General features: G+C 42.6%; 1 protein-coding gene across 1 annotated transcript in view; it reads left to right on the top strand.

The window, feature by feature from the left end:
• Nucleotides 1–15,540, top strand: part of LOC109431943 (tyrosine-protein phosphatase 99A) — a 586,380-nt gene that overhangs the window by 292,896 nt on the left and 277,944 nt on the right. The window contains exon 2 of the mRNA XM_029856676.2: nucleotides 5,945–6,114. Coding sequence (XP_029712536.2) covers nucleotides 5,945–6,114 — 170 coding nt within the window. The remainder of the gene's footprint in view (nucleotides 1–5,944; nucleotides 6,115–15,540) is intronic.

Here is a 15,540-nt window from a genome sequence, read left to right on the forward strand (position 1 = left end):
ACGTGCAACTGCAAGTGACTTAGGGCTCCTGAAGGTTGGACCATTTGTAAACAAATGCGATGTGGGAGAACCGGGCATATTTCCCAAAATGCCTGGTGTCAAAGTAAGATTTAGCGTAGACAGGTCAGTCCCCCCCGAAAGAAACGCTTATTACAACGTCCCTGCTGCCTACAGGGAAGGAGCAAAACGCAGACTTCAAGAAATGGAACAGAGAGGAATAATAGAAAGGGTTAGATCCGCTCCAGAGTGGATAAGCGGCATGTCGGCCGTTCCCAAGGGAAAGGATGACTTTCGCCTTGTTGTGAACATGCGGGCACCGAACAAAGCGATAAAGAGGGAGTATTTTAGGCTTCCATTGATCCAGGAGATGAAAGCCCAACTCCATGGAGCAAAATTTTTTACTAAGCTGGATTTGACGAGCGCCTTTTACCACCTTGAACTGGCAAAAGAATCACGAGATTTAACAACATTTCTTGCTGAAAGTGGTATGTACCGCTTCACAAGATTGATGTTCGGCGTCAACTGTGCCCCCGAAATATTTCAGCGGGAGATGAGCCGTATACTGAAAGACATAAAGAATGTTATCGTCTACATAGATGACATTTTGATTTTCGGTAACAGCATCGAAGACCTCCGCAGAACCGTTGCCCAAGTTCTACAGGCATTGAGAGCCAATAACCTATCATTGAACATTGAGAAATGCGAATTCGACAAGGAACGCATCAACTTCTTGGGACATGAATTGGACGAACAAGGGTTCCATATCGACGAGATGAAAATTAAGCACATCCAAAAATTCCGTGAACCAACAACTGCCTCCGAACTCCGTAGCTTTTTGGGCTTGGCATCCTTCATAAGCCCTTACATAAGAAACTTCGCCGACATCACCAGCCCACTATGGGAAGTCGCAACAACCAAAACATGGACCTGGGGACCAGTTCAATCAACTGCTTTCGAAGTCGTCAAATCAAAAATAGTAAGAAGCACGGTTGCTCTTGGGTACTTCTCTGACAAAGATAGAACTATACTCTACACGGACGCATCCCCAAATGCTCTTGGCGCGGTCCTGGTGCAAGAGGGCAAGGGCAATACCCCACGCATTATAAGCTTTGCTTCCAAGGCCTTGACTGCAACGGAAAAGCGATATGCCCAAAATCAGCGGGAAGCGCTAGGCGCCGTATGGGCCGTCGAATACTTTTCGTATTATCTGTTAGGTCGACACTTCACGCTACGAACCGACGCAAAGGGTGTTGCGTTTATTTTAAACCGTTCTCGAGAAGATTCAAAGAGAGCCCTTACCAGAGCGGACGGCTGGGCTTTAAGGCTTAGCCCATACAGTTATACAGTAGAATACGTGGAGGGTAAGTTCAACATAGCTGATCCGTCATCCCGCCTGTATACTGGAAGCGATGATCCGTTCAACGAGGCACAGAGTCCATGGGAAATAGCAAGAATTGAAGCCGTTGCGACAGGTTTTTTGACAGAAGAGGTCATACGGAACGCAACTGCTGATGACGTTACCCTTCCTCAGGTAATGGAAGCCCTCGAATCCGGAAAATGGACAAGGCAACTGCACCGATACGAATCAGTCGCCAAAGACCTTTACGTCAAGAACGGGATGTTAGTCAAACAAGGATGTGTGGTTATCCCAGAAGCGTTACGCAAGAAAACATTGGAAATCGCGCACAAAGGCCACCCCATGACGGCTAAACTGAAGAGCATTCTCCGAGAGCGCGTTTGGTGGCCAGGAATGCCTAAAGACGCAGAAGAATGGGTAAAATCCTGTGAAGCTTGTGCCACAAACGGAAGACCGGAAAAGGCTATCCCCATGGAGCGTATCTTTGCCCCGAAGACCGTTTGGGAAACCGTTGCCCTGGACTTTAATGGGCCATACGCAAGATTTGGTGGAATCTACATATTGGTGTTAGTAGAATACAGATCACGATTCGTAATCGCGCGCCCCGTAAGATCAACTAGTTTTGAAAATACTCGCAGAGTGTTGGAAGACATTTTCGATCATGAGGGATTTCCTATCCACATAAGGACCGATAATGGTCCCCCATTTAATGGAGAGGATTTCAGCAAGTACTGCGCAGAACGTGGCATAACGAACGTGTTTTCCACCCCGTTGTTCCCGCAGCAAAACGGCCTGGCAGAAAACTGCATGAAACTTATCAACAAGGCAATGGCTACCGCAGTATCTGTCGGAACTGACTACAACGATGAACTCCAGTCAGCAATCAAAGCCCACAACTCGGCGGCTCATTCAATAACAAAAGTTCCTCCGGAAGAACTAATGTTCGGGCGTAAGATACGGCGATGGCTTCCCCTTCTGAATCCTGGTAAGGTGAACCACGATGACGAAAAGATTAACTCAAGGGACATGAAGGCCAAACTAACCGGAAAGCAATACGAGGACCGACGTCGAGGCGCGAAACGTTCCCAAATCACCCCGGGGGATACTGTTATCATTGAACGGCACTCACGTACGAAAGGGGAAAGTCGATTTGACCCCAGAAAATACACCGTCACGGAACAGAACAAAGGGAACCTGGTGCTTACGGGACCTGATGGCCAACAGCTGAAAAGACATGTCACACAAACTAAACGGGTTCATGAATGGCGTGCTCCGGATCCCACCCACAAAGATCAGGAACTAGCAGTGAAACGCCAAGCAAGGGAAAGAAACGCGCCCGTGTATTTGAAGGATTATATACGTTTAGTGCATGCCGAAGAATCTGCACGATAATCATGTAAATCAGGTAAACTAATATCGTTATTATCCCAGGTGAAACTTCTCAGAATTTAAACTCGTCGTAACTTCTAAAACAAAATTTCAAAGTTCGACAAAAAAGGTATCTTTGTGTAATACTGTATTTTAGCTTCTGCTTTCTAAAAGTTTTTAATGGCAACCCTAGATGGTTTGATTCGTAGGTAAACCTGTGAAGCATAATGTACAAATAGAAGAAAACAGTTTAGTCATAACGGGATTCTGAGATGTTTCATTCCATTTTAATTGCTCTAATATACACGTATATAAATTTGTTCTCTTATGGTTACAGTATTCCTCGAAGGACCACGTACGCTCCGCCAACTCGCCGAACTTGCTACGAACCTAGTTTACTTTCAAAATGCTTTCTTGACAAACATCTATGTTATCAAAGTCCTAGACAAGCCCTATCTCAACAGTAGAAAAAAATGTTAATTGAAATCAAGAATAGCTCATCGTTTGACTCATTAAATACAGAACACCTCATCTATTTCAAAGAGTATTCCAATCTGTTATCGATCACGCTAACTTTTCTCCGAAATTGACCACTTCTACTATACATTAGGGTACTTTGGGAGTTTGTTTAGAAGACCTGGGTATTTTTTTTTGGACAAGGAGGGGGATGTGGAGTGCACCTTAACCGACATCGTACTATATTCTTATCCCTCGCTCATCCACCATGTGACACACATACACTCTCACCCATCACCGAGCTGCTGGCGCCTCAGCCAGCAACTCCATCCCTCTGTGGGTCCACGCCAGTTCACCTTTCTCCTCCGACCAAGCAGGCCATCTTGAATTCCACAAGCAGATCCATGTGTTTTTGTAATGTTCAGCACGAAATTGGCTGTTGTGTAAGATACTCGAGCTGCTGCCGCCAGTAGTTCAAATTAAGATTAAAATTGGTTCAAATTATGATTACAATGGCTCAAATTAAGATTAAAATCATTGTTGACGAATAATCGAATTTTTCAATGAAATTCGGTGCAAATACAAACTATTCATCACTTAACAGAAAGCTTATTGACAATCAAACGCAAAGCTAAATTGCGCAGGTGGCGCTTTTCTAAACAGTGAACTACGAACCCTAGACTGAATTACTAATGATACTAATGGAAGAAAAGTGAAATTATTGCAGATTCTCATAACTTTCCTGCAATGTTTTGACTATAAATATGTTATTTTTGCTTCCCAAGTTGAAAACTTTGCGTTACCTAACCTCACATTTGTTCGCCAATACCCGTGGCTTTCATGTTCATAAGATTTTGCCGTAGTAAATTATTTCCATGTTGCGTTGCGTTGCGTTGCGTGGTTACGGAGTAATTCGTAGATTGCATACTGAAAGTTGTCATGTTAAAACTTTAATACTCCTATTCTAATTGCTTATGGAATGCTATTTGGGAAGGAACAGCTATCCAATTAGAGGTTGAAGTAAAAAGACATGAGAACTTCCATTGCCGGCCACGCCCATCTTCTCCGTTACGAGGATAGGAAAGGATATGATGATATGACACCTACTTTATGAAAGGCCAGCGACTCACCGGCGCCCCCATAGGTGTCAAGGAGTTGGATATTTGGAAAGGGTTGATTTGGGATTCACTATAAGCGAGTAATACGACAAGATTTTGGGAGTGTATTTGAAGAGTATATGCAGATGTGTTCATGTGAGTGTGAGTGTTTTAGTATGTTTAAACACCAACGTTGGGAGTGACGTAGCTAAAAAGGTTTTGTCACTCCTTGGGCCATCTTGCTTCAGGGATGGGGCACAGGCATTTACACTGTGTCCTGGCTAACAAGCCTAGGCTTAAGCGCCATTGCTCGCTCTCTGAAACGATAAGAAATGCGTTATGCAGATGGGAAGGGATATCAGGGAAGGAATCTATTTATCGAGATGCCAGCGACTCACCGACGCCCTCGTAAATAGAAAGGAGATGGGATTTTGGTACGGGTATGGTTGAGTATGATTAAGTTATGTAACTGTATTATGATAAAATAATGTATATAGTTTGAAATAATTGAATGTAATTTAACTGATACTGTTGCGTACTGAAGTTCTCTGGAGATAGGTTCGTTGCACTTACTTACCTGGATAAACAGCACCGACGACTTACCCAGAGTCACCGACCACCGGATGCCGACAACCGTGCACTCCACGGTCACCAGCCAACGTTGTGGAGATGCTGACAGCTGCGCTCGATGCAGCCACCAGCCACTGGATGCCGACAACCATACTCGATCCTACCTCTCCGTCAAAGGACTTCTCCATAAGGAATTTCTGGAAGATTGTTCAGGTAGGGACAGTCCTATGTTCTCTGTAGCAGCAGGAGGAACAAGCGGAACAGGAGAGGTTTCTGCAGCTTGTTCTCGAAGGAGGAACCGCACCGGTGCTGCTGCCGCCATCTCTTCAATTAAGAAACTGTGCGTGATCTTCTGTTTATTATACACCGTCGGGCACTTATTATTAGACGTTTCTATTTAAAAGCAGACTCTGGAACTCTAAAAACGCTTGCGACCTTCACTTTCTTCTTCCATTTTCCCAACACTTTTCACTGCTTCACTGCTTGACCACACAAAGGTTGCAAGTGCCAAGTAGCAGGAGTATGGAAGCAACACATTTTCTTTTTTTTTTGGCGAATGTTCTCACGATGACACTATTCCCGGAACGCGAACACTCGGTTACACGGTACACCTTTGACGGATTTAGTGGTCAACCGAAAACTTTACACAGAAACAATATTTGGACGAGAAAATTGTGACAGCCAAAACTTTCACACGTCCGCACTCCCGTAGTAAATTATTTCCATGTGGGAGAAAAAATCACTTAAAATTTGCGCTACTTCGGAAAACCCCAATTTTGTTCAACTTTTGATTACCTACCCTAGTCGTTTCTTTTCAAATTGGATCAATTTGGAGGCGTAAAACTACTAATGGCACTGAAACCCTATTCTAGTCGAATAGTTTCTTGCTAAACCGTCGGGCTGTCGCGCGGTACGTCACAGCAAGCAACGCGCCAGTATTGCTATGTACAACAAGCGAAACTTTTCGAGTCCACATTACAAAGGGCATCAGCTTACCAGCAAAAGGCTGCGACAAAACAAGAACCATACATTGCAGCACTACTCGTAGTTTGAAGTGTTCTACAAAGTTTGTTTTCTCCATTCGTTCTAATTTCAGATCTGGAAAACATTCCGGTGGTGAAGTACATTGCCGTGGCAGGCAAAAATGTTACCCTCAACTGTCCGGGGGTAACCGAGCACTCACTGGTGGACACACTGGTTTGGCGAACCACACAAACCATTGCCGAGTACGTGGATGGGCGACTGCCGCTGGTCAGCAGTCTGAGAGTGAGTATCATAATTATTGGCACCCAATTAAACAAAACATAAGAGAAAGTGTTGAATGAGCTGCTCCTGAAGTTTAATTCTTGACAGTATTTAACAGTAATTATTCTCACAGTGAACTGTGCCATTACACATCCAACTGTAATCTGTAATCCCCCTGGCATTTCATGAGTCATTCCAATGTAGTTTTGAAATATTCCAGATCAACCAAACTGCTTAGAAGACCATAGGCTTCAGTTCAACACTTGTGATAACAGCTTTTGCCAGTACGTTAAGGTGAAAATATAACGGGAGCCTCCTGACGGACAAACGTGAGGTGATCGAAAGGTGGAAGCAGCACTTCGACGAGCACCTGAATGGCGAAGAGAATGTAGGCACGGAGGACCAAGGCAGCGGAGGAAATGACTATGATGGTGCAGCAGAGGACGGGAACGAACCAACTCCCACGCTGAGGGAAGTTAAGGATGCCATCCACCAGCTCAAAAACAACAAAGCGGCTGGTAAGGACGGTATCGCAGCAGAACTCATCAAGATGGGCCCGGAAAAGTTGGCCACCTGTCTACACCAGTTAGTAGTCAAGATCTGGGAAACCGAACAGCTACCGGAGGAGTGGAAGGAAGGGATAATCTGTCCCATCTACAAGAAAGGCGACAAGTTAATGTGTGAGAACTTTCGAGCGATCACCATTTTGAATGCCGCCTACAAAGTGCTATCCCAGATCATCTTCCGTCGTCTGTCACCTAAAGTAAATGAGTTCGTGGGAAGTTACCAAGCCGGTTTCATCGACGACCGGTCGACAACGGACCAGACAACCACCGTACGGCCAATCCTCCAGAAATGCCGTGAATACCAGGTCCCAACGCATCACCTGTACATCGACTTCAAAGCGGCATATGACAGTATCGACCGCACAGAGCTATGGAAAATTATGGACGAGAACAGCTTTCCCAGGAAGCTGACTAGACTGATAAGAGCAACGATGAACGGTGTGCAGAACAGCGTAAGGATTTCAGGTGAACTATCCAGTTCATTTGAATCTCGACGGGGACTACGACAAGGTGATGGACTTTCCTGCCTACTATTCAACATCGCCCTGGAAGGTGTTATGCGACGAGCCGGGCTCAACAGCCGGGGTACGATCTTCACGAAATCCAGCCAATTTGTCTGCTTTGCGGATGACATGGATATTATTGCTAGAACATTTGGAACGGTGGCAGAACAGTACACCCGCCTGAAACGTGAAGCAGTAAAGGTCGGACTGGTGGTGAATGCGGCTAAGACAAAGTACATGCTGGTAGGTGGGACTGAACGAGACAGGACAAGCCTTGGCAGCAATGTTACGATAGACGGGGATACTTTCGAGGTGGTAGAAGAATTCGTCTACCTCGGCTCCTTGCTAACGGCTGACAATAACGTGAGCCGTGAAATACGAAGGCGCATCATCAGTGGAAGTCGTGCCTACTATGCTGCCGTGAATCGCATATCTGTCCCATTTGCATAGGAAATCCAGCAAAGATGGGACTGATATGCGATTCAAGGCAGTATGGGCTCCAGAAGAAACTGCGGTCAAAAAAGATTCACCCCCGCACCAAATGTACCATGTTCTTCTTCTTCTTCTTGGCGTAACGTCCTCTTTGGGACAAAGCCTGCTTCTCAGCTTAGTGTTCTTTGAGCACTTCCACAGTTATTAACTGAGAGCTTCCTCTGCCAATGACCATTTTGCATGTGTATATCGTGTGGCAGGCACGAAGATACTCTATGCCCAAGGAAGTCAAGGAAATTTCCTTTACGAAAAGATCCTGGACCGACCGGGAATCGAACCCGTCACCCTCAGCATGATCATGCTGAATACCCGTGCGTTTACCGCCTCGGCTATATGGGCCCTTACCATGTACAAAACGTTAATAAGACCGGTGGTTCTCTACGGACACGAGACATGGCCGATGCTCGAGGAGGACCTGCAAGCACTCGGAGTTTTCGAGCGACGGGTGCTAAGGACGATCTTCGGCGGCGTGCAGGAGAACGGTGTGTGGCGGAGAAGGATGAACCACGAGCTCGCTGCACTTTACGGCGAACCCAGCATCCAGAAAGTGGCCAAAGCTGGAAGGATACGATGGGCAGGGCATGTTGCAAGAATGCCGGACAACAACCCTGCAAAGTTGGTGTTTGCTAACCATCCGGTTGGTACAAGAAGGCGTGGAGCGCAGAGAGCACGATGGGCGGACCAGGTGGAGCGTGATCTGACGAGTGTTGGGCGTGACCGACGTTGGAGAGCTGCAGCTGCAAATCGAGTACAGTCATTGCACAATTATGGGTCACTCTGTCACAATTATTAGTCAGACAGTTCACCATGCAATTCAAATGGAATTGACCCATAATTGTGGGTGGCCCATGATTGTGCTATGACTGTATTATGGCGGCAAATTGTTGATACAGTATTATCATGAATTTGATGTTAACTAAATAAATGAATGAAATATAACGCAGCCACAGCTCAAATTTTTAATGACAGAAATCTGAAGAACCAAATGTCGGTTTGCGCAAAAAACTTAATCGTTTGGTCACCAGTGCTCAGTGGGCACCAGCGGGTAGCCAATCGATCATTTTTTCAGCGCAAGCTGACATCCGGTTCTTCAGATTTGTGCTTTTGAAAGCTGTGGCTTCGTCGTATACCTTAAGTATTTTTACATCCGCTGTATTTAACAAAGTAGTTCGAGGAACAATAAGCGTCGTTATATATTTTTGAAATATTATCCATGAACCTCAAAGGTCACTACAAGAAATATTTGTGATAATTTAGGTCATCCACGAGCGATCGCGCTGTTGTATTTTGTACAACACGTTGAAAAAATCTCGCTTTTTGTACTCAGCATTAGCGTGGTGCTATCGCAGGTAGTCAACCGCGCGAGTTACGGAAGGTTAATGATTAACGGTAAATTTTCTTACGAAATTGCACAAAGGAATATATTAATAAGTTTAGAAGGCAAAATTAAAAATTTAAATAATTCCAGTCTTTCTCAAAAGAATCACAACATATCACAAACATAATGCAGTATACAGTAATTTCAAGTTCTAATGACAAAACTAAAGTGAAGAGAAGATTCTTGCAATTTTTTTTTTTCGTGGAGTGAAATTTTGTGGTGGCCCCTGAAATGTGGGGGCCCAGGGCCCTGGCCTCGCTTAAATCCGGCACTGATGCTGCATGTTGTCCATATTGCTGGACAGTGTGTACGATTCAGAATATCAGAATATCCCGAAGCCAGGGAATAGTCTCTGATAGTATTCTGTGAGCTCCAGTAAGTATAATAGATTATAAAACATATCTCTATATAGCCAAAACAGAAACTTCAATTGCTGTAGATGCTAGATTTGTAACATCATAATAGTTTGGTTGACCCCAGTCGATGATGTCCATTGAATATTTAGTTGATTTACTGGACATGATAGATAACAAATCGTTTTACATAATGATAAAAAATGCCGTAACACCCGTTGACTTTTGGAACTAAACTCAAGAACAATTTGGATGACCAAAGATATCCCGACTGATCTGATACTCTCTTTTTAACTATCAGAAGACTTACTGGGCATGATAGTTTACAAATCAAAGCTTTGCATAATGAAAGAAGTTACCGTTACACGCGTAGACTTCAGGATCTGAACTCAAGAACAGTTTGGATGAACTAGGATATCCCGACTTATCTGATCCTGTCTATTGAGCTTTCAGAAGACTTATTGGACGTGACAGAATACAAATCGCTGCAAGACGATGGGTCGATAAGGAGAGCGTCCAACAAAGCTCTGATCCTCACAAGTTCCTACCTCATGCTTCCACGGGTTAATCAATGACATAGACCGCTAGCTAAGAGTTGTGTGCTTAGCTGATAATGCAGCCTGGGCACTGTTGTCCTTCTGACTTCAGCTAGATTAAGAAGATACGTCCCGAGCGTCTGTCCACCAAGGAGGTGCAGCTCAAACAGCGTCTGTTCTGGCATCCAGCGGCTGAATATGAAACGCTGTATCGCGTCACCTATACCTAAGGTAGCAGCCCCACCAACGCGATGCAGGCGGCGTGACCCCGGTAAGGTTGTCTGTCGAAGCCTTACACCACAACGAAAAATGAAGATAATAGACGAAAATTCGAACGATACTCTCGGAAACCGACCCGGCAACGAAATAAGGACTATGACTGGAGACTCGATATCTGAAACGTCAGGACCTTAAATGAACCTGGACGATATATGCTCTCCGAAAATTAGGTTGGACCACATTTCCTCTTCCATCTTATGAAGCGCGCTGTAGGCTTATCAATATTCAAACACTGAAACAGCGTCGTGAAACTGCAATGGTTTTATTTGTTAACGACATCGTTTCGCAGCGAATTGATTCAGCTGAAATCTTATCAAAATTAAACTTTTACATACCATCAGCAGGCAACACTGTAAGCTTGCAGTAGTGCGATATTGTCTGCTCTAAAACTCAGCCGAAATTATCGTGAAAAACGAAAAAAGTATTCGCGAGTGATTTGTGATACGCTGAATTAAGTGCGGAGGGTCATGTATTTAGTGCGAGTAGGTGGAAATTTGCCATTAGTTTGAAGAAATAGTGATGTGAAATCTGCTGTGATAATGCTGAAGCGTGATATGTAACAATAGATGTTGGCGGGATAAATATCTTCAACTATACATTTGCCCGCCTATTCTGCATGTGGTTGAAGGCAATAAGTGGTAGTGATGAGGAATGGAACGCGTACACACTCTTCGCGTCAATGATGAATGGGAATGATTGTAAACAAAGCATCAGGTGATACAAAAAGCGATCAGAAGATTTTTCGAACTCGAAGCAAATTATTAGTGTTAGTGGTAGTTGCAGTATTGAAAGTGTTTTTTTTTCTGTTGTCTACTCATTTCAGATTGAGCTGTGGCGATGAGTAAAATGGAATGCGGGAAACAAATGGATGTTGAAGATGATAATTTAGATGGCTTATCAGATGAGGGGTCACTTTCTTGCTCCTCATCTATTTTGAATACACCTCGTCAAACACGACAAGGTAAACATTATGATGACGATAAACATTCTGATGACTCAGATGAAGATGATGTAAATGTCACTTTACTTTCAGTAAACACTAATGCTAATTCATCCAGGCAGGACCATGGCGGAACTAAACTGGATGGAGAAATAATGAAACCTCTTAGTGGGGCTGGGAAAAAACGATTTAAGCGTTTGGTTGACAGTGGCGTCGAGCCTGATGAGGCTCGCCGTCTCGCTCTTATACCTTTGGACACTCCTAATTTGGATCCAGCTAAGAGATTCCGAAATAGTGAGTCCAATAGCAGTGGTGAGAACCCGCGCCCGAAGAAGCAGGGTCGTCCTTTGGGACCAAAACTGTCTTTGGGTGTAAAATCGGTACAACATCGTTTAGAACAATATGGTGCAGGATCCTCTGGACAATCAAAAGGTACAGAGAGTAGAGTCAAACCATCCTTCAAGGAAGTGTTAACGAGTGTGAAGGTAGGCATATTACCAAAAGACTACCCGAACGCAGAACTTACATTTGAGCAGCTGATTGCAACGCAAAAAGCTGTTCTGAATAATGTTGTCCACCAACGCAAAGAGAAGGTTAAGCCAAAATTTGGCAACTGTTTGCTTAGGCCAGGTTATCTGGTAATAATTTGTAAAAACCAGGAAACATCCGACTGGTTGAAAAATACGATTTCCAATATCCGTCCATGGGAGGGAGCAAAACACTGATTGGCTTTTTTTCCCATGAGCGCAGAAGATAGCAATGAAGATATTCTTGCTCTTCTTGAAGCTCAAAATGATGGTTTAATAGTTGACAGCTGGAAGATATTCTTGAGAAAGATAATAAATAAACGTCATGTAGAATTGACGTTCAGCGTTGATGGAGTTTCAATGAAAACTTTGAAAGGATGTGACTTTGTTCTGGATTATAAATTTGGGAATGCTCCCATCAGGAAAAAACTCCCAAAGAAACCGGATAGTGACAAAATGGATGTAGACATTGGTGAAAGTTCTGAGGCTAACAGAAATACTTGTAATACTGGTGACGATGAAGGGAATGTGACCATCACTAATCCGAAAGTCCCAGGATCAATAGAAGTCCAGAATTCTGGAGGGCCTAAGCGTCACGTTAAAGAGGTTAACAGTAAGGAGAGGACCTACGAAAGAACTGGAGACGATAATATGGGCGGAAACACCATAAATCAACATGTCCCAGGGCCAAGCGGTGTCCAAACTACTGGAAGAACTCTTCCACAACGTGAATACAGAAAGATTGAAACTTCAGCAGGCATCAAGGAATTGGTGAACGACTGCATAACTTTTTCTGGGGAACGACCAAAAGTACCCAAAAATCAAGAACAAAATCGTTACATTCAATAGACAAAATACCATCAAGTTCATCCAAATAAATCTCCACCATGCAAAGGGTGCCAGTGCTGTACTTTGCAGGAGATTTATACAAAATCAAATGGATATTGCATTTATACAAGAACCGTGGGCGGTTAATGGAAAAGTATTGGGTATCAACACTAAATCGTGTAAGTTGATATATGATAATACAGAGCAGTTCCCAAGGTAATGTTAACATAATTCCTATTTCAGTATTTGTGAAACGAGATATCGTTGCGGTAGCTATAGAAATACCCACTACGCGTGGAAAAACGGAAATCTACGTGGCATCTGCATATTTTCCTGGGGATGTAGACGATGTGCCTCCCCCGGAAGTTTCATCATTCGTGACTTTTTGCAAAGCAAAGAACAAAGCATTCATTATTGGGTGCGATGCGAATGCGCATCATTCGGTTTGGAACAGCACTGATATCAACATAAGAGGTGAGTGTTTACTAGAGTATTTAACTCAAAATAATATCGATATTTGTAATCAAGGTAATAATTTTACATTCGTAAACTCCATAAGACAAGAAGTCCTAGATCTAACTATTTGTAGTAACACAATCTCAGAAAAAATACATAATTGGCATGTTTCCGATGAAATCTCGCTATCGGATCATAAACAGATAATTTTTGAATATAAAGTAAATGACATTATTAAAGAAACTTTCAGAGATTCCAGGAAAACAAACTGGGAACTCTTCAACACGAATCTTGAAGCTGGAGGTAGCTTTCTTGAAAACGCTATCAATACATGTGAGGATCTTGAGAAAACTTCTAATCAGGTAACAAATAGAATCATTCATGCTTTCAATAGCAGCTGTCCAATAAAGGAACGATCAACGGACAGGGATGTCCCTTGGTGGAATACAAGACTAGAACATTTAAGAAAACAAGCTAAGCGTACTTTACAGTGGGATGAATATAGAAAAGCACTAACCTTATATAATTCAGAGATAAGAAAATCTAAACGCAAAAACTGGAGGCACACCTGTGAAAATATTGAAAGTACTCCGGTGGCTGCTAGGTTACAAAAGGTTTTATCAAAAGATCATTGTAATGGGCTTGGTACTCTTAGGAACGATAACGGCTGTTTTACTTCTAACGCAACAGAAACTTTGAATCTGATGATGCAAGTAGACTTCCCAGGATCTCTGCCTGTATCAAGTGAAGAAGCGACTTCTCGGTATATTCAAACTGGGCCTGAAATGACCAGGTTGAGAATATTTGAGGAAGCTAATGAAATTGCAAAAAGTACTGGGCGACAAATGACCAGGACAGACATGCAAGATCTAGCAAGTCGCATTTTTACTCAAGCAAGAGTTGAATGGGCTATAGATTCCTTTGAACCATATAAATCACCGGGCACAGATGAAATTCGTCCAATAATGATTCAGCAAAGCAAAAACATATTGAGCCCATATTTAACTGAAATGTTTAAAGCCAGTTTAAGGTTGAATTATATTCCCAAAAGCTGGCGACAAATTCGTGTCGTATTCATTCCTAAAGCCAATAAAAAAGATAAAAAGAATCCAAAATCTTTTAGGCCAATTAGTCTTTCGTCAATCATGCTGAAAGTGATGGAAAAAATCATAGATTACTACATCAAATCAAAATATTTAGTAATGTTTCCATTGAGTAAAAACCAATTTGCGTATCAGCACGGAAAGTCGACAATAACAGCACTCCATACACTGGTAACAAAAGTTGAGAAAACTTTTGAGGCTAAGGTTGTTAGCTGCATTTCTTGATGTAGAAGGAGCCTTTGACAATGCTTCTCATAATTCAATGAAAAAAGCGATGATCAAGCGTAACTTTGATATGTGTATAGTGAATTGGATTTTTGGAATGTTGCAAAAACGAGAAATAACTTGTAATTATGGTAATTCAACAACTGTGGTTAGGACTGTGAAAGGTTGTCCACAGGGAGGTGTTCTTTCACCTTTATTGTGGTCGTTACTAGTTGACGAACTAATATCGAATCTTGAAGCTCAAGGATTTGAAATAATCGGATTTGCAGATGATATAGTAATTATAGTACGTGGTAAATTTGAACAAGTAATTAGAGACAGACTGCAGTATGCTCTAAAATTGACTTCAGCGTGGTGTAAAAATGAGGGGTTATCAGTAAACCCTCTTAAAACTGCTATCATTCCGTTTACACGAAGAAGGAAGTACAAAATACCAGATATTTACTTGGATGGATCAAAAATTTCGCTCTGTCTAAAGGTTAAATATTTGGGAGTAATTCTTGACAACAAACTAAATTGGAACTCGCACATTGATCAAATATTAAATAATGCTACGAACGCATTATGGGTAAGCAAGAAAACTTTTGGAAATAAATGGGGACTTAAGCCAAAAATGATCCATTGGATCTATACGGCTATTGTAAGGCCCAGAATAACATATGCAGCTTTGATTTGTTGGCCGAAAACTAAAGTTAAGTACATCCAAAAAAAGTTGGAAAAACTACAAAGACTTGCTACAACTTCTATCACAGGAGCTATTCGTAGTACGCCTACAAAAGCATTGGACGCAATGCTACATATTCTACCGCTACATTTGTTTGTACAGTTTGAAGCTGAGAAAAACGCACTAAGATTGAAAAGAACACAAAATTTGTTTGCTGGAGATCTTAGGGGTCATCTTAGTATTTTGAAAAGTTTTAAAATCAATACTCTAGTTACACATGAAGACTGGATGGAGAGGCAGTATAACTTTGAACGACTATTCGATGTGACTTTTCCGAATCGTGTTGAATGGGAATCAGGGGGGCCTAATATTCGTTCAGGTTCAGTAAGTTTCTTTACAGATGGCTCCAAAATGGGTGACAATGTTGGAGCTGGTGTCAGTGGCCCTGGAATTAGTTTATCAATATCTATGGGCAGATGGCCAACTGTATTTCAAGCAGAAATACAGGCGATTATTGAATGTGCCTATATTTGTTTAAAACGTAACTATAGAAATGCAAACATATGTATCTTTTCTGATAGTCAAGCTGCATTAAAA

Source organism: Aedes albopictus, chromosome 1 (assembly GCF_035046485.1).
Source record: "Aedes albopictus strain Foshan chromosome 1, AalbF5, whole genome shotgun sequence".
NCBI lineage: Eukaryota > Metazoa > Arthropoda > Insecta > Diptera > Culicidae > Aedes > Aedes albopictus.